Source organism: Columba livia, chromosome 28, assembly GCF_036013475.1.
Source record: "Columba livia isolate bColLiv1 breed racing homer chromosome 28, bColLiv1.pat.W.v2, whole genome shotgun sequence".
In the NCBI taxonomy this organism is placed as follows: Eukaryota; Metazoa; Chordata; class Aves; order Columbiformes; family Columbidae; genus Columba; species Columba livia.
Genome location: NC_088629.1, coordinates 1,189,463 through 1,207,158, shown reverse-complemented (window position 1 = coordinate 1,207,158; position 17,696 = coordinate 1,189,463). Strand labels below are relative to the sequence as shown.

At 68.9% G+C, this 17,696-nt stretch overlaps 4 protein-coding genes and 1 long non-coding RNA gene across 7 annotated transcripts; 2 read left to right on the top strand and 3 right to left on the bottom strand.

Annotated features, from left to right (window-relative positions):
* Window positions 1–442: 442 nt before the first annotated feature.
* Window positions 443–4,069, bottom strand: PBXIP1 (PBX homeobox interacting protein 1). The gene is made up of 11 exons (XM_065043008.1): window positions 3,950–4,069; window positions 3,492–3,564; window positions 3,312–3,414; window positions 3,176–3,231; window positions 2,957–3,095; window positions 2,666–2,878; window positions 2,159–2,182; window positions 2,000–2,073; window positions 1,799–1,924; window positions 759–1,729; window positions 443–682 (listed from the first exon to the last, which is right to left on the bottom strand). The coding sequence occupies exons 2-11, from the start codon at window positions 3,543–3,545 to the stop codon at window positions 634–636; spliced, it is 1,809 nt and encodes a 602-aa protein (XP_064899080.1). The 5' UTR covers window positions 3,546–3,564; window positions 3,950–4,069; the 3' UTR covers window positions 443–633.
* Window positions 4,070–4,199: 130 nt separating this feature from the next.
* Window positions 4,200–6,416, bottom strand: PYGO2 (pygopus family PHD finger 2). The gene is made up of 3 exons (XM_065043060.1): window positions 6,029–6,416; window positions 5,887–5,936; window positions 4,200–5,797 (listed from the first exon to the last, which is right to left on the bottom strand). The coding sequence occupies exons 1-3, from the start codon at window positions 6,399–6,401 to the stop codon at window positions 4,724–4,726; spliced, it is 1,497 nt and encodes a 498-aa protein (XP_064899132.1). The 5' UTR covers window positions 6,402–6,416; the 3' UTR covers window positions 4,200–4,723.
* LOC135576602 (uncharacterized) lies at window positions 6,333–10,178 on the top strand. Its single transcript, XR_010468399.1, has 2 exons — window positions 6,333–6,419; window positions 9,727–10,178. It is a non-coding gene; the product is annotated as an uncharacterized LOC135576602 (long non-coding RNA).
* Window positions 6,554–16,287, bottom strand: SHC1 (SHC adaptor protein 1). Of its 3 annotated transcripts, XM_065043034.1 has the most exons (14): window positions 16,136–16,269; window positions 14,487–14,555; window positions 11,343–11,504; window positions 11,121–11,191; window positions 10,843–10,906; window positions 10,611–10,730; window positions 9,912–9,965; window positions 9,769–9,820; window positions 8,642–8,768; window positions 8,392–8,560; window positions 8,163–8,223; window positions 7,899–8,060; window positions 7,549–7,805; window positions 6,554–7,415 (listed from the first exon to the last, which is right to left on the bottom strand). In XM_065043034.1, exons 2-14 carry the CDS (start codon window positions 14,496–14,498, stop codon window positions 7,287–7,289), a joined length of 1,440 nt encoding a protein of 479 aa, XP_064899106.1. In that variant the 5' UTR covers window positions 14,499–14,555; window positions 16,136–16,269; the 3' UTR covers window positions 6,554–7,286. The 3 variants fall into 3 exon arrangements, with proteins under 3 accessions (XP_064899106.1, XP_064899107.1, XP_064899105.1); XM_065043035.1 differs by lacking the exon at window positions 14,487–14,555 and having other exon boundaries at window positions 16,136–16,287; XM_065043033.1 differs by lacking the exons at window positions 14,487–14,555; window positions 16,136–16,269 and having other exon boundaries at window positions 11,343–12,528.
* A 141-nt stretch (window positions 16,288–16,428) lies between these two features.
* On the top strand, window positions 16,429–17,526 carry CKS1B (CDC28 protein kinase regulatory subunit 1B). Its single transcript, XM_065043192.1, has 3 exons — window positions 16,429–16,594; window positions 17,072–17,199; window positions 17,274–17,526. The coding sequence occupies exons 1-3, from the start codon at window positions 16,536–16,538 to the stop codon at window positions 17,324–17,326; spliced, it is 240 nt and encodes a 79-aa protein (XP_064899264.1). The 5' UTR covers window positions 16,429–16,535; the 3' UTR covers window positions 17,327–17,526.
* The last annotated feature ends 170 nt before the right edge of the window (window positions 17,527–17,696 follow it).

Here is a 17,696-nt window from a genome sequence, read left to right as displayed (position 1 = left end):
GGGGGCGGGGCCCCGCGCCGCTGACTCCGCCCCTCCGCACGGCTCCCCCTGCAGGGCGGGGATGGCACAGCGCCGTGCGGAGCGGGGACCCCGAAACCCCGCGGGGACACGGGGGCCCCCCCAAGCACCTTTGACCCCTGCACCCCCGCTCCCCCCCAGCACCCCCTTTTCCTCCTCTGAACCCCCATTTCCCCCCCACTCCGCACCCCCCTTTCCCCCAGCACCCCTTGTTCTCCCCTGCACCCCCATTTCCCCCTCCAAGCACCCCCCGTTTCACCCCAGCACCTCCTTTTCCTCCTCTGAATCCCCCTTTCCCCCAGCACCCCCTTTTCCCCAGCCCCCCCTTCCTCCCCCAGCACCCTGTTCCCCCCAGCACCCCCTTTTCCCTCCCCAGCACCCCCTTTTCCCCCCCAGCACCCCATTTTCTCCCCCACCACCACAGTTCAGCCCAGCGGTGCCTTTATTGCGCGGTGCCCGTGCAGCATCACACAGCAGTTCCGGTGGGGGACCCGGCGCTACGCGGTCCCGTGCGGTGTCACAGCAACCCCAGCCCCCCAAAACCAAACCGGGGGGGTCCCCCCTGCCTAGAGGGGGTACTGGGCAAAAGCTCCTATTGTGGCGACCCCCCCATCTCTATCCGTGGTGCCGTGCGTCCCTCCGGCCGCGCTCCTTCCCGCCGGCGCTGCGAGAGAATTGGGGACCGTGTCGGTGTTTCCGGGGCTCCCGGGACCCCCCCGCGGCCGCGCGCCCCGTCTCACCGGCCGTTCCCGCCGTAGTGCCGCCGCACCAGCCCCTCGAAGCCGTCGGCCGCCTCCTCGTCGCCGCCTTCCCGCCGCGCCAGCTCCTCCAGCAGCTCCTCCACGTCCTCCACGAAGTCCACGAAGCGCAGCCGGTCGTGGGCGAAGGCGCCGTCGGCCCCGAAAACACCGTCCAGCCGCGCGGCCACCCCCCCGAAGTGCCCCCCCCAGCCCAGCCCCTCCATGAAACCCTCCAGCAACCGCAGGAATTCCGCCTTCCGCACCGGCTCCAGCGCCACCCCAAACGCCTCCAGACCCTCTTTGCGGGCGCAGTCGCTCACCCCCGAGCAGCCTTGGGGTGCCCGGTAGCGGCTGAGGGGGGGCAGCTCATGTGGGCTGCGCCGGGGGGGGCCGTGAGATGATTTTCCCCAGGGTTTGCCCGCTTTGTGCTCCCGGGGGGGCCGGGGGTCCTTGGGGTGCCCATGGGGTTTACCGCGCTCCTTCTTCTCCCACTCATGGGGGGCGTCGTGCCGCTTGTGCCGCTTGTTCTCCTTCTTCTCCGCCTTGAAGGGCTTTTTCCAGGGTCCGGGGGGGGGCTCGGTCCCCCCCGCCTCCAGCTCCCGCTCCAGGCGCCGCTCTAGGGCGCTCAGCTCCCCCACGAGCCCCTCGAGCCCCCCGGCACCGCGCGCCCGCTCCAGGGCACCCGCCAGCTCCTGCCGCAGCGCCGCCAGCCGCTCCGCACCGTCCCGCCGCACCGTGGGCTCTGCCGCCGGCTCCCCGGTGCCGCCCGCTGCCCCCCCGGTGCCGCCCGGTGCCCCCCCGGCCCGCAGGCGCTGCAGCTCGGCCCGGGCGTCGCGGAGCGCGGCAGCATCCCGCTCCAGCGCCGCGCGCAGCCGCGCGTTTTCGGCGGCCAAACCGCGTTGCTGCGCCTCGGCCGCCTCCGTGTCACCCTCGCTCCGGCGCAGCAGCATCTGCAGCTCGTCCTTCTGGGCCTGGGGGGGACGAGGGGGGTTGGGGACAGCGCGGGGACGTGGCACCGGTGCATGGTCACCGTCACCCACCTGCAGCTCTGCCTGCAAGAGCCGGATCTCCTGGTTCTCCTTGGCCAGCTTGTCCAGCAGCTGCGTCACCGACTGCACGCTCGGGGGGTCCCCGGTGTCAGACAGGGGGGGATTCGGCTGCGAGTCCTGGGGGACGGGGACAATGGGACCCTGGGGGGGCTTGGGGACGGTGCCAGCCCCCCCGTGAACCCCTCTCCTTACGTTGCCGTCGGTGAGAAGCGGTGAGTCCTGCTCGCCGGCCGCCACGTCCCGGCTCACCACGCTCTCCACGGGGCCTGGGGGGCACCGGGTGGGGACAGGGACATCGCACCGCGGCCGCACGTCCGGGCTGCCGCGGGGAAGGACAGGCCCTGTACTCACCGTCCACCGGGTCGTAGATGCCACCTGGGGGAAGAAAGGACAATGGAGGGGACGCCAGGACCTGCATGCTGGCCCTGGGACACGCGGTCTGTCCTGGAGACCCCCAAACTGCCCCTGAGACCCCCATCCTGTCCCCTGGAACCCCATCCTGCCTCTGGGACCCCCATCCTGCCCATGGGACCCCCAACCTGCTCCTGGGACCCCCGTCCATGTCCCTGGGACACCCATCCTGCCCATGGGACCCCCAACCTGCTCCTGGGACCCCTGTCATGTCCCTGAGACCCCCAAACTGCCCCTGAGACCCCCACCCTGTCCCTTGAACCTCCATCCTATCCCTGAGACCCCCATCCTGTCCATGAGACCCCCATCCTGCCTCTGGGACCCCATCCTGTCCCTGGGACTCCGCCGTGCTCCTGGGCCCCCCAACCCACCCCTAGAACCCCCCTCTTTCCCCTGGGAACCCCAAACTGCCACTGGGACCCCCGCCCTGTCCCCAGGCCCCCTCACCAGAGATAACCAGCAGTCCCAGTGCCACCAGTGCCGCAGCGCCCAGCAGGAACTTGCTCACGCCGAGTCCGTCCCCGTCCCCCGGTGTCCCCCGGTGCGGCGCAGGCACAGGCCGGGGGGGGCCGGGGGGCGGCTCGTGGCTCTGCCGTCGCCGCAGCAGCCCCTCCATGTCATCGTCACTGCTGGTGCCGCTCCCCTCCTCGGTCGGTGGCCCTGGGGAGGGACAGGGGAACCTTTTGGGACGGTCCCCACCACGGACCCCCCCATGCCGGTCCCTTGCGGGGGTCCCACCTGCTTTGGGGGTGTCAGGGCAGGGGGGCGGCTCAGCCTCGGCGTCGGGCTCCTCGTGCTCCCCGCCATCCGTCACACCGGGCTCCGCGGTGCCATCCGCCGCGCTCACGTCCCCGTGTCCCCAACGCTCCTCCGGGTCCTGCGGACACAAGAATTGGGGTCACGCGTGTCCCCACAGGGGGAGTGGGACCCCAGACCCCCCCGTGGCTCCCGGCTCACCCCCGCGGGGCCCGGGCTGTGGCGGGCGACAGTGGCTGCGCCGTTAACGGTGATGGCTGCGGGGAGGCAGAGCGCGGCGCTGAGCCAGTGGCACCGGTGTCACCGGCTCGTCCCTGTCCCCGCGGTCCCCGCCTGCCTGTGCCGCTGTCCCCGGTGCCTTCATCCTCCTCCGGCTCCTCATCCTCGGCGCCGTGGGAGCCCAAATCCCGCTCCGGACCCACCGTTTCGACGGGCAGACCCTGGGAAAGCAGCGAGGGGGTGGGTGACACGTTTGTCCCCAACCCCCCTGTGTCCCCGCTCTGTCCCCAGCGCCCACCTCGCCGCCCGCCAGCACCCAGCTGCTGTCCGGGGACTCCGGTTTCTCCGCCATGGGGACGGTCCGGAGCCACCTGTAAGGACAGAGGGACAAACAGACGCACGGGTGGACGGACAGAGGGACACGAGCGAGAGCAAGACCGGCCCCCCCGTGTCCCCCCGCCGCCACCAGCTGCCACCGCGGGGTATTTTTAGCGGGTGATGCCGCCCGGCAGGTGGATGGGGACGCGGGGCCCGGGATGGGGACACCGGGGACCCGCAGGATACCGGGCGGCCCCCCGGGACACGGAGAACCGGCCGCGGGGGCGACAGCCCCGCCGGTTCCGCCCCCCATCCCTGCGGCCGCCGCACCGGCTGGTGCCCGTTCAACTGCGCAACACGGGCCCGGTACCCGCGGGCAGCGCCCGGTTCCGCTCCCGGTTCCGGTCCCGCCCGCGGCACCGGGTTCCCGGTCGGTACCTGGTACCGGGGTCCCCCCGGGAACTTTTCCCCCGTAACTTTCTCCCGGTAACTTTCCCCCGGTCCCGGTCGCCGCCCTCGGGAAGCGGCGCGCACGTGACGCCACCAGCCAATAGGAACGCGCGGCAGCGCCCACGGACCAATGGGTAGAGTCGATGGGCGGGGACACGTGCGGCCCGTCCGGTACCGGACACCCCCCCCATCCCATCCCATCCCATCCCCGGTGGGAGCGGAGCCAGACACGGACAGGCGGGTTTGAGAGGTTTATAGCGACGGTACAAAAGTTTCCATTAACGATCCGTTAAAACGGGGCGGGGGGAACGGACAATGACACCGGGACCATCCCCGGCACCGGGTGGGGGGGACACGGGGAGCACCGGGACCATCCCCAGCACCGGGGGTGACGGACAATGACACCGGGACCATCCCCAGCACCAGGAGGGGGGGACACGGGGTGCACCGGGACCATCCCCAGCACCGGGAGGGGGGGACACGGGGTGCACCGGGATGGCCCCGTGTGACAACGGGCACCGGGACCACAGCACAGCCCCGTGGCGGGGGGGAGTCATGGTGACAACCAGATTGTCCCCCGTCAACCACCAAAACAGGCAGAACCGGGGTGGAGGGGCCAGGAACCGGTGAACCGGGACCGCAGCCTCCCCTGCACGGCACAGCCTGGAACCTGCACCAGCAGCCGGTGCCGTGCAAGGGGGGCGGGCAAAAAACAACCAAGAAAGGGGGGATTTGGTCCTAAATCGGCGGGGAAGCGGCAGCTCAGCCGTCGTTGGCGGCCACCAACTGTCCCATGGCCTCCCGCACGTAAACCGACTGGATCTCCTTGGTCTTGAGGCAGAAGTCGCAGGCCCAGACGGCCGAGGCCTCGGTGGTGAGCAGCCCGTAGGCGTTCTCCGTCATCCCCGTGCACTCCCGGTGGAACCACTTCTGGCACGAGGCTTCGCACAGAATGGCGTCCTGGTCGTCGTTCACCTCGTTGCGACAAGCGCCGCACGGGTACACGAGCCCCGGGGGGGGTTGGTGACCCGAACCGCCCGCGGTTTTACCGGGGGGAGGCGGCGGGAGGCTGCTGGTCTCCGGGGTGCCGGTACCGCGGGCGGCGCTGGCGGCGGGGAAGCCGGGCTGAGCGCCGTTAACGGCGGCGGGGGAGCCCGAGTGCTGCTCCTGCGCGAAGGTGCTGGGCGGGGGGTTGAGGTTCTTGCCGCCCTCCTCGGTGCCAGCGCCGGTAAAGCCGGGATCGGCGCCGGGGAACGGGCTGGCGGTGGGGGGCAGCGGGGGCACGTTCTGCCCGGGGCGCCCCATGGGCGACTGTCCAAAGAGGTTGGCGGGTTGGTTGAAACGCTGAGCCACCCCCGGGCCCCCCGGGGGGTTCAGAGCCGGCCCGGGGCCCATGTCCCCCCGTGGGGGTTGCCCCATGGTGGGGGAAATCATGGGCCCGAAGCCGCCGACCGGCCCCTGCAGGAGCTGCCCCGCGGGGGGGCTGAAGCTCTGGCCGAAGGGCTGCCCGGGGAAGCTCATCCCGCCCGGCTGCACGTAGCTGGGGTTCTGGGGGCCCATGCTGAACGCGGGGCCCATCTGCCCGGGGGGGAAGGGAGGGGGCGGCTGCCTCCGCAGGGCCTGGGGGCCCCCGCCGTAACCGGGAGGCACCTGCGGGGACATCCCGCTCTGGAGGCGGAAGCCGCCGAAGGGAACGGGGCTGCCCAGGAACGGGGCGGGGGCCGCCCCCACTTTGGGGGCTCCGAAATCATCCTCGAAGGGGTTGGAGGCCACCAGGTGATCCACCATGGGGGTGGGCGGCGGGGCGAACTCCGAGAGGTGCGAATAAGCGGGGCCCTGCGGGGAGAAAGCGGCGGTCAGGGCTGCGGGCCGCCCCCCGGTAACCGCTACCGGGAACACCCGGAGCCCGCGGGGCCCGGCCCTACCTGCGTGTTGGACTTGCGGCGCTTCTTCTCGGGGCTCTTCATCTGCAGCCCTGCGGGGACAAGCGGGACAGGCGTCAACCGAGGCGGCGGCGGCGGCAACAACGCCCGGTTCCCGCCGCCCCGTCCGGTCGCCCGCTCTCACCTGCCTTCCCCTGCTTCCGGCCGGGCCCGCCGGTAGCGGCGCTGCCCGCGGGGTGCGGGGGCCCCGGCGGGGGCGGCGGGGCCGGGACGCCTCCGTCCAGCTTCTCTGCGTGCGGGGCCGCCATGGCCTCACAGCGCGCCCGCCATGGCCCCGCCGCCGCCTCCGCCGCGCCGCCAACCGGAACCGGAACCCGCGCGGGGCCAATCACCGCGCGAGGGGCGGGGCGAGCGTTGGGGCGGACTAAGTGCAGCTCGCTATGGGGGGGGGGGGGCAGCCGGAGGAACCAAGCGCCCGGGAGGGGGGGGGGGGGACACCAACTACACAGTGGGGCGAACCATGTGCAGCGCGCGTAGGGGAGAGCGGGGCGGACCATATTGAAGGCCCAACGGGGGTAAGGCGGGGGGGGGAAAAAACCGTTTGGCGATCGCGGAGGCGACGCTGATGTCCTGGGGAGGGGGGTGGCGGCGTGTCCCCGGTGTCCCCCCCCGGTGTGTGTGTCCCCCCCGCGTCACACCAGCCACGGCCTAGAGAAATACCAACTTTAATACCAACCGCCGGTTCCTTTGGTATAGCAGGGCCTGGGGGGGGCGGGGCTGCGAGGGGCTTTGGCTTGGGGGGGGGGGGGTAACACGGGGCATGCAAAGGGGGACCCTCCCGCCGCCCCCCCGGGGCTACCGGAGCCAACCGTGCCCCACCGGGACCCCGGGGGGGGCAGGGAGGGGACACAGTCCCAGGAAGGGGCACAGAGGGGGTTGGGATTAAAGGCGGGGGGTTCTGCCCCCATTTCCCCCCCACCCCAAAATTGCATAAGAGTGTGGGACCTGCGGGGGTCAAGGCACAGAGTTAACACGTAAAGTGACCGGGTACAGTCGGTGCGGGGCCGGCCGAGCCTTGTGCTTGGGGGAGCCCCCCCGGCCTGGGGACGAGGCCCGAGTGTCCCCCCCACCGTGGCTCAGGGGGGGATCCGGCCCCGCCACCCCCCCAGGCCGAGCCGGTGAGCGGGAGAGCGGCCGCGGCACCGGGTTTTGGTAGGAGCTGTGCAAAGGCTGGAGCTGGGAGAAAGTCGGGGGGGGCTTTGGCACAAACAGCCCCCCCCGCGCTCCCCGCCGCAAACTCGGGGGGACAAACCCCGTCCCCAGCCCCGTCCTCGCTCAGTCCCGGGCGCAGCACCCGGCGGGGAGTCCCGGGGGCTCCGTGGGGCGGGGAGCGGAGCTGGGGGGCGCGGGGGGGGCTGGACGCCGGGGCCCCCCCGGGGCGCTCACAGTCTCCTCTCCACCGGCTGCTGCAGGCACATCTCGCTGCCGGCAGAGATGATGGGCAGGTGATTGTCCATGTGGTAGCTGATGAGGTGGCTCACGCTCTCAAAACGATGATCTTTCGTCCTCACCTGGCGGGGGGGGACAAAGAGGGGACACTTTAGTGGCCACTGATGGCAAAACCACTGAGTTTTGGGGCTGGGGTGCAGCGCTCCCCCCGAGGAAACAAAACACCCCTGTGGCCGCGTGTCCCCCCGCACTCACCACTCCCTCGGGGTCGACGAGCAGCAGATGTTTGGGCTGCCCCCCCTGCAAACCCGTCAGCACGTACTGCCCGGGGGTCGTCGTGCTCTCCCGCACCAAGAAATCGCCGTTGACCTTCAGCAGCTTCTCGGCGTCTTTGCGGTTCATCTTGCCGTGGTACCAGGGCTCGCGGCGCAGCTGCTCCTCCATGGACGCCACCACCTGCGCCGGCGGCAGCCCCGCGGCCGGGGGGGCGCGCAGGGCGTCCTCGAAGGGCTCTGCGGGGCGAGAGGGGCAAACGGGGGGTTGGGATGGACGCCGCGAGCACCCACCCCCAGCCCGCGCGCCGCCGCGGGCGCCGCCGCGCTCACTCATGTCAAAAAGGTCCCTCTGGGCGCTGCCGTTGGCCGTGGCGCTGCCGGCAGCCGGCGTTTGGCGCGTCTTGTCCACGTTCTGCACGTTGACGTAGGACGGGTCGTCGAACAGATCGGAGCGGCCGGTGGCCCCCGCCGCAGCCGGGAATTTCTCTCTCCCTGCAGCCAAAAGCACCGTCAATAGCCGCGCTCCGGCACCCGCCGGTGAAGGGTTTTGGCGTGCGGGAAGCAGACGGGGACCGGTGACGTTTGCCGCGTTACCTTGGGTGGGAGCGTGTGGCTTCCGCGGGTCGTAGTCCCCGGCGGACGGTTGACCGACGGGCTGCGGGGAGAGGGACAATGAGCCCCAATCCCCTCCATGTCCCCCCAGCGCCAATAGAGGTGCCGGGGGACACGTGCCACAGCTCTCATGGAACAACCTGAAGAGCCCACAACCCAACTATAGTCCCTATGTCCCCCCCTTGCAACGTGGCCGCCCCCAGAGCCTCACCAGCGTGGCCCCCAAATGATTGGGGGTCTGAGCGGCCCCGTCCCGCAGCCGCATGTCCACGACCCCCCCGATGGGGGGCTCCTTGCCGGGGAAATCGTTGTAGTATTGATGATCCGGGGCCGGTTCCTCCTCCTCCTCGTCCCAGGCGGAGCCGTCAAACCCCGCCATCCTGGGGGGGAGGGCACGGGTGAGCTGCGACCCCGGCCAAGACCCATTTGGGACACCCCCACACCTTCCCCCCTGCCCGTACCTGTCGTGGGGCGTCACGAGCTTCGGGGGGTTCTTCAGGTACTGTTTGAAGCGCAGCTCGAAGGCCTGGCCGATGGTGCTGATCACGTCCTGCGCCAGCCCCTCGGGACACTCCAGGATGTGACAGGCTGGGGGGGGGAACACGGGATGGGAGTGGGGAACCCCCAGCGTCGGGTTCTGCACCCCCACAACCCACCCTGCGCACCCCAGTCCCTACCTGCCATGCTGAGCTGCGCCTAAACGTGGAGGCACAGAATCATTTGGGATGGAACAGAGCTTGGAGATCGAGTCCAAGCGTCAACCCACCCGTGTCCCTGAGAACCTCATCTGTGTGTTCAACCCCTCCAGGACGGCGACTCCAGCACTGCCCTGGGCAGCCTGTTCAACACCCACAGCCCTTTGGGGAGAAATCACCCCCAAGATCCCATCTCCAAACTCCATTTGTGATGCTGAGGGTGGGGAGACCCTGGCCCAGGTTGCCCAGAGAGGTGGTGGATGAACCACCCCTGAGAACATCCAGAGTCAGGTTGGATGTGGCTCTGAGCAACCTGGTCTGGTTGGAGATGTCCCTGGTCTGGTTGGAGATGTCCCTGGTCTGTTGGAGATGTCCCTGGTCTGGTTGGAGATGTCCCTGGTCTGGTTGGAGATGTCCCTGGTCTGGTTGGAGATGTCCCTGGTCTGGTTGGAGATGTCCCTGGTCTGGTTGGATGTCCCTGGTCTGGTTGGAGATGTCCCTGCCCATGACGAGATGCTCTTTGAAGGTCCCTCCCAACCCAAACCCTTCCATGATCACAGAATCACAGTTTTGGTGGGACAAGACCCTCACGATCATGGAGTCCAACCATAACCCACCGCTGGTGCTGAACATGTCCTGAGAACCTCATCTGTGTGTTCAACCCCTCCAGGATGGCGACTCCAGCACTGCCCTGGGCAGCCTGTTCAACACCCACAGCCCTTTGGGGAGAAATCACCCCAAATTTCCACCCTCACCCTCCCCTGGCGCAACTTGAGGCCGTTTCCCCCGGTCCCTCAGTCTCCATCACATTGTGCTCCAGCCCCTCACCAGCTCCCTTCCCTTCTCTCCAGCACCTCGAGGGCTTTGTCACAAGGAAAAGGGAGCAGCCTCACCTCTCTGATTCACGGGGTCTTTGGCAACATAGGCGACGTACTCGGCCGTGTCCTGCGGGCGAGACGCCGGCGTGAGACGGGAACGGGGCGCCCGAGAGGCGCCGGATCGCGGCACGGGGCACGTGTGACCCCCACGTACTCACCGGGTCTCCCCCCGACGCGAAGGAGATGGACTGCATGTGGTGGTTGGCGATGATCTGCAAGGCAAACCCTCGTTATCAGCCACCGCGAAAACAACTTGAGGCCACCGAGAGCGGCGTCAAAACCAGGCGACGTTAATTAAGGTTAATTAAATCAGCCTTTTGTAAAATTGCTTTGTAAGTCCTGTATCTTGAAACTTCAATTGAAACTTGTTTTAACTTGTTTTGTAGTGCATTTGGGTAACAGCGGTATCTTATTGTAAAAAGTCACTATGTGTGTCTGAGTTTTGTTTCTAAGGAACCATATGGAAGTTTCCCCATAAGGGGAACATTGACCCCCCTTCGATGTATTGTATCAAACCCAGAGAATTGTTAAGAACGAGCTGGGGAGACAAGTTTTCCCTACTCGGTAACACTTTTTCTGCTGTGAAGAACATTAATTAGATCACATTGATAATTTAGGATGGATTTTTGCCCCAAAACAGGGTTCTGATACCCGCTGTGCGAAAGAAGCCGGATTGTGGCACACAGAGACGAGATGTTGTTTATCACCGAGCCGGAACAAAGCGCACCAGATACAAAATTACATACCAAATCTGCTCCTAACGAGCCACTTGGTGCCAAATTTGCATCCTGGTTATGCCACCGGGTGACGCGGCCGGGGAAGGGCGGCTAAGCCGGGCTCAGGGTTTGGGGGCTCACCTGCTTGCAGTCGGTGGCCATGAGGTTGAGGCTGCTGGTGGAGATGGTCAAGGTGATGGCCATGCCGGCAAACTTGAGGTTGCTCTTGCCCAGGATGGAGTTGAGGGAGCGGCCGCAGGGCTGGCGGGGGGGGCACAAATGGTGGGGATGGGGCACGTCTTGCCGCGCCCCCCCCGGTAAAAACAGGCGGCACCGCGCGCGGTGGGAGATGAGAGCCCCAACACCCCCTCACCTTCCTCCTCCTCACGGCTCCCTTGGCACCGGGCACGGCCTCGCACACCAGCCCAATGGCCTCCCTGGGGGGGCACACAGTGGGATGTCAATGTGGCCCCCCCAGTGCATTCTCCCTTCCCAACCATAGAGCTGAGGACATGGGGATGGGCGCAGAGGGACAGGGCGACAAAGGGGAAGCACCGGGGTGGGGGGGTGGGGAATGCAGCTGTCCCACCCCCAAAATACCCCCCGGGGGCTCACGCAGGGCTCGGACCCCCCCAAAAAGCAGCAGCTCACCTGGTGACCTGTGTCCTGGTGTTGAAATCCAGCGCCCTCATGGACTGGAGCACTTCAACACAGCCCATGTACTGATGGGGGGGCAAAGAAGAACAGGGTCAGCACCCCCCCCGGACCAGCTCACAACCCCGAACCCCCCGAGAATCCCACCACCCACCTCAAGGAACACCCCAAATGCACATTGTGACCCTTCCCGCCCACTCCGGACCCCCCCGGACTCACCCGGACGTGGTAGGACACCCCGGGGCCCATGACCTTGTCATCGGGGTGCAGCCACCCGCGCGTGGGCTTATTGACGAAGCTGCCGTGGCGGGTCCATTCGTCGCCCCCCAGCTGGCCGCCTTCCACCCGCGTCTTCTTCCCGCAGCTCAGCTTGTTCATATCCTGGGGACAAACAGCGACGGGGCCCGGTGAATCCGTGCCGGCGGTCCCCCCCGGCGTCACACCGGGGGGACACCGGGTGTCGTCGCCGCCGAGCGAGGAGGAGCCCCTCAAATTGAGGAGGTTGGCGGGGTTGGAGAGCTTCAGGTTGGCCATTTTGGGGAAGAAGGAGCAGAAGGTGGTGGGACTGTCCTCCGGTTCGGGTGACAGCTCCCCGAGAGGCGCCGGGGCGGCGAGGGACGGGGATGGGGACTCCGCCGGTGACACCGGGACCCCCGCGGCCTCCTCGGCGGAGGAGACGGACTCGTTCCGCAGGTGGCTGTATTTGCTCTTCTGCAGGAGATCCATGGTGAGAAGAGCCACGATGGGCCCGTTTCAGGGCGGGGGGCACCCGGTGGGGTCTCACGGTGGCCCCGCGGCGAGTGCAAGCGCCCGCGGCCACCGAGGAGCCACCCCCGAGCAGAAACCTCGGCAAAACGCTCGGCCGAGCTCCGGCATGGCTGTGGCGGGAGGAAGAACCAGCCCCGGGGGCTCGATCGATGGCGAGCGGCGTCAGCGCGGATCCGGTCAGACGGAGAGCGGCGAGGAAACGGGGCCGCGGTGACGCCGGCGCGGGGCGGGGGGCGGGGGGCTCAGCGCGCCGCGCCCCCGCTTGGAGATCCCCGAGCCAAGAAGAAATCAGACCCAGCAATATTTCAAGCCCTGGGACGAGGCGGCTGCGCCGAAGCCAACGCGACCCACGTGCCGGCACCGGGCAGCCGCCGTTGGCTGTGCCGGGGGAGCGCCACCGCGGTGCTGCCGGTGGGACATCCAGGCGGCGGCGGGAGGAAGAGGAGGATGCGCGGAGCGGGATGCAGGTGGGGTGTCCGCCGGGGCGCTCCCCCCGGGCGGGAGAAGCGGTTAATTGCTGCTAATTGCTGCTTCCCGGCATCGCGGCGGCTGCTCCCGGGAGAGGAGGGTAAGCGGCTGCCGGTAACGGTACCGGGAAGGGCCGGTGCTGACTCACGGGCTCCCGGCGAGGGGTGGGGACCCTGCGCTTATGTGGAGCAGAAGAATCAAGGTCACGGGCGGAGCTACGGGCTGGGCGGGCAGAGGGGGCCGGGGGGCGGGCAGAGCCCCCACCTTCAGGTGGGGGGGTCGGGGCACGGCCAACGTCCCCGTCCTCGATGGAGCGACCGCGCCGCTCCCCACGGTATCATCCGCAGCCCCCACGGCACCATCCGCCGCGTCCCGTGGGCAGAACGGGGGTTCCGGGCACCCCCCGGCGCCCAAGCCCTTCACGGTAAAACCGGCCACTGAGCCTAAAGCGGGTGAATTCAAGCCAAGGGACCGGCTCTCCCTGCGGCACCCGCTGTGGGTGCTCATGGTGCTCCCCAAGCGCGGGGATGGGGACGGGGACACGGCAGCTCCCACGACACGGGGACAGGGACACGGCAGCCCCCACGGCATGGGGACAGAGACACAGGGACAGGGGGACAGGGACACAGTGACAGGGGGACAGAGACACAGGGACAGGGGGACAGAGACACAGGGACAGGGGGACAGAGACACAGGGACAGGGGGACAGAGACATGGCAGCCCCCATGACACAGGGACACAGGGACAGGGGGACAGGGACATGGCAGCCCCCATGACACAGGGACAGAGACACAGGGACAGGGCAGCCCCCACGACACAGGGACAGGGACAGGGGGACAGGGCAGCCCCCACAGCATGGGGACAGAGACACAGGGACAGGGCGACAGGGACACAGGGTCAGGGCAGCCCCCACGACACAGGGACAGGGGGACAGAGACACAGCAGCACCCACAGCATGGGGACAGGGGGACGGAGACACGGCAGCGCCCACGGCACAAGGACAGGGACACAGCAGCACCCACAGCACAGGGACGAGGACACGAACGTGGCAGTCCCCATAGCACGAGGACCGAGACGCGGGGACACGGCATCCCCCACGGCACAAGTGGCTGCGCTCCTCAGTGTCCGTCACCGGCGCATCGCCCCGGCCACGCGCACAACACCAACACCAACCCCACCTCAGCCGCCGGTGCCGCCGCGGTCCCGCGGGTGAGGAGCCGGTGTCCCTCGAAGCGCCCGGTCCCCGGCACGGGCCCCTCGGCGCGGTGACCTTCCCGTCACCGCTCCGAAGAAAAGCAGGAAACCCGGGGCCGGGGGAGCCAGGAAGCCGGTTGGGATAAAAGCAGGAGGGAATTGGGCAGCGGGGGGGCTCCTTGTCCCCTTCCCGTCACCCCGGGGGCCAGGTTGTCACCGCAACGAGTGGCAAAGCCGGGAGCCGCAGCCCCCCCGCTCAGCCTTCTGCTTTATAAAATGGAATAATGTCTGATTTTATCAGATTCTCCCCAGGCCAGTCGGCCCACGTCACCGCGCGCCAGCCGGGGACAAGCCGTGTTGTCACCCCCAAACCTCACAGACCAAAAGTGCCACCCCAGGGTGACAGAAACACCTTCCCGAGGGGCGCAGAGGACAAACTGAGACACATCCAGAACAAGAGGCTGAGGGAGCAGCCAAAACAACCCCCTGGGCCACGTCCCGGCACCACCGCGTTGTCCCCGGGAGAGGGACACGGGCCACTTTGGGCCACCCGGGGCTGGGACTTGGTGCGCAGCCCCAGGCGAGGAAGAGGAGGGGACGCTCGGGGCCTCGTTCCGGGGCCAAGCGCCCCACGTCCTCCCAGGAAACACAAACCGGGAGCTGAGTCAGAGACCTGGAACACGCCGGCGGTTTGGCAAGCGAGGAGCGGCCGCTGCCGCACGTAGACACCTCGTTTGGGACCAGAGAAACCCCTCCGCTCGCCAGCAAGACAAGGAAAACCCCTCAAATCCAGCTTTCCGCCCCAAACGTCGCGGCGGCGGCGCCATATCCCTGCGTGAAACCTCAGCTGGTGTGGCCGGGAGATGCCGGCGGGGAGAAAAGGGAGGCAGGATCCACCACCGAAGCCAGCCAGCCCTCCACCGAAGTCCTTACCACGTACTCCATCGTTCGGCGGAGGGTGGGGAACCGAACCGCGCGGCCGCTCCGCTCCGGCGCTGCCACCTGCGGTGCGGGGACAAACAGGGAGTTAGGGCGGCCCTGTCCCTGCCGCGGCGCTGGCTTCGGTGCCCGGGGGCAAAGCGCCCGCTCCTCCGCGCTAACCGCGGGCCGTGCGGTGGGAACGGCTGCCCAGGGAGCCGGGGAAGCCGGGACGGAGCCGGGGTGGCGTGGACAACGGGGGTGAACCGGCTCTGCGCCGGTGTCGCTGACCACGAGTTGCTCTGTGAGCCAAGACCAGTGCCGGAGCCGATTCCTGCCCCAAAACCAGCGCCCAGCCGGCCACACCAAACAGGGGAGCGGCGGAGAAGGGAGGAAAGATGCGACGAGAACGGAACCAACGGGGCTGGGGGTTTGTGAGGGGAAAACACGGTGAGAGAAGCCGGAGCCGCTGCCCATCCCGCCCCCGGGAGATGCCGTGAGGGCCGGTTACCGGGCAGCGACCGCGATTTACGTCCTCGCAGCCATCACATCCTTATCTGGGCCCCGGGAAGCCAGCCGGAGCCCAGGCGGGCGCTGATTTGATTAACCGGGGAGGCAGCGAGATAACGAAGAGCAAGCGCCGCGCAAAGGTGACGCCAACACCCTTGGGATGCCAGGGGGGAAGAATCGGGACCCCCAAGTCCCATTGTGTCCCCCCCGGGGAGGGGACGCTGCCCAGCATAGCTGCGGGGGCGCAGGCGGCCCAGCTCCCCCAAAGGGCTGCGGGGGATGCGCAAACCCGGGAAGAAACGGTGACTTTGACCCCTCGGGAACCAAGCGGGCGGCTCCGGGGAGCGCGGCCGAGCGCCGCCCTTTGTCCCCGGCTCCCGCAGCGCCAGCCCGGGGGTGTTTCCTCAAACCCCACGTCTGGGTGTCCCCGGGTCCAGCTGGAGAAGCCCATGACAGACGGACACAACGCGCTGTCACGAGGACGGAAAGGTCTATAAGGGAGAATGTCTATGGTTTCTATACGCGCTCTGGATGTTTTCCACTCTGAAGCATCACGGTGCAGACGGGAAGCGGGGAGGCCCCAGAACCCAACCGGTGCCCCAGCGCTGAGGGGGTCACAGCAATGTGGGGTCCCGGGGGTGTCCCCAGGCCCTGCCCGTGTCCCTCCTGCCCAACCTCCCACCCCAGCACGACGTCCCGGAGCCGCGGGGACACGGTGACACAAACCGGAGCACAGCGAGGGGCCCCAGTGACACCGCCACACCGGGCACGGGGGTTCAGGGCACCGGAGGCGCCCCGAGAGCTGGAGACAACTGAGCGGTTGGCACAGCCCGGCACTGGCACCGGGGAGGGCCCCGAGCGCCCAGTTCCGTTACCGGGAAAGGGCGGCCCGGTCCCCGCAGGACCGTGGGCGGTTGCGGCGGGACCTCCCGCTCACTCCACAGAAAGTAGCGGCCGACGAACGATGCGCCCCGGCGAGCGGCGAGGCCTCAGTCCCGGCGGCACCACCGCCGCGGGGCCTCACCCGCCCCGGGACCCGCGGCCTGCGCCGCCCCCGGGGCTCCCGCACGGCCCGGCCGCTCCCACAGAACAGTGCAGGCCGCGCCGACCCCTCCGCCGGCTCCCCCCCGCCCCGGGGCGGCCCGCGCGCTCACCGGGGCACCATGGGTCTCGCGTCCGTTCCTCCTCCGGTCCCGGCGGCCGCGGCGCCCGCACCGCCCGCGCTCCCCCCGCCGCACCGCCACTCACTTCCGGCCCACACCCTCCTGAGCGGCCTCACCGCGCCCCCGTCACATGACGAGCGAGGCCCAATCACAACCCGCGCCCAACTCGCGGGAAAGCACCGCGGCGGCCCTTCCCCGCTACGTGAGCGCGGACCAATCGGCTCTGTCCCCGCCCCGTGACGCGCGGCCCGCGCTGGGTCGCTGGCCAATGGGAGCGCGGGGCGGCGGCGTTTGAAAGAGCCGCCGGGGGGGCTGGGGCAGCGAACGGCCCGGTGGGGGCGCTGAGCGAGGGGCGCGGCGGGGGCTGCCGGGAAGGGGGCGGCCCGCCGGGATGGCGCACAAGCAGATCTACTATTCGGACAAATACGATGACGAGGAGTTTGAGTACCGGTGAGGCGGGGGGCCTGGGAGCGGCTGGGAGGCGGGAAAGGCGCGCGGAGGGCGGGAAAGGGCGCGCGGAGGGCGGGGTGTCCCGGTAACGGCTCTGTGGTGGGGGGGAAGCCCGCTAACGGCTCCCCCTGTGGGGCGGGAGGGTCCGTAATGGCTCGCCGGGGGGTGGAGGAGGGTTAGTAACGGCTCCCCGGTGCGGCGGGGGCCGCTCGGTAAGAGCGGGTTGTCCCGGTAACGGCTCTCTGTGGGGAGAGGTCTCCCGGTAACGGCCGCTTGGCAAGCGGGAGGGTGTCCCGGGAACGACCCCCTGGTGGGGTGGCTGTGGAGTTGTCTGGGTAATGGCTCCCTGAGGAGGAGACAGGGGGTGTCCCGGTTCCCGGGAGGTGCGGGGGGAAGTGGGGGGGGAGAGAGGGGCTCCCCGGTGTGGGGGGTGCACCGGGGGTGTCCCGGTGGCGGCTGAGGGTGCGGGGTCCCCAGGCACGTGATGCTGCCCAAGGACATCGCGAAGCTGGTGCCCAAGACCCACCTCCTGTCGGAGACCGAGTGGCGGAACCTGGGGGTGCAGCAGAGCCAGGGCTGGGTCCACTACATGATCCATGAGCCAGGTGAGCCCGGGGTACCGGGGACACCGGGAGGGGGGGCACGGAGAACCGGCCTGACCCCCTTTTTCCCCCCACAGAGCCCCATATCTTGCTCTTCCGCCGGCCACTGCCCAAGAAACCGGAGAAGTGAGGGGCTGCCGGAGCCCCCGCCACCCGGGCTATGAGAGACTCTTCCTCCTCGACATCCCCGGGGGCTTTTGCCCCGGTTTGGGCCCGTGACCCCCGGTGCCGTCTGGGCGCTGCGGCGGGGGCTCAGCCCCGGCATGGGGGGGCTCTTCCCACCGCGGGGCCTGAACGGGCTCCAAAGCTTCAATAAATGGGTGTTTGGGAGCTCCTGGCTCTGTTTGTCGTGCTTGGGGGGGGACGCGGTGGGGGGGACAGGCTGTCGGTGCCTCGGAGCGTCCTGCCCGGGTGGTACCGTCCTGTTCCCGGTAACCGGGAGGGTACGGGGGGGGGCTTCCCCGCGGCGGCCCCCGCTTCTCCGGGTAGGTTAGGGGGCT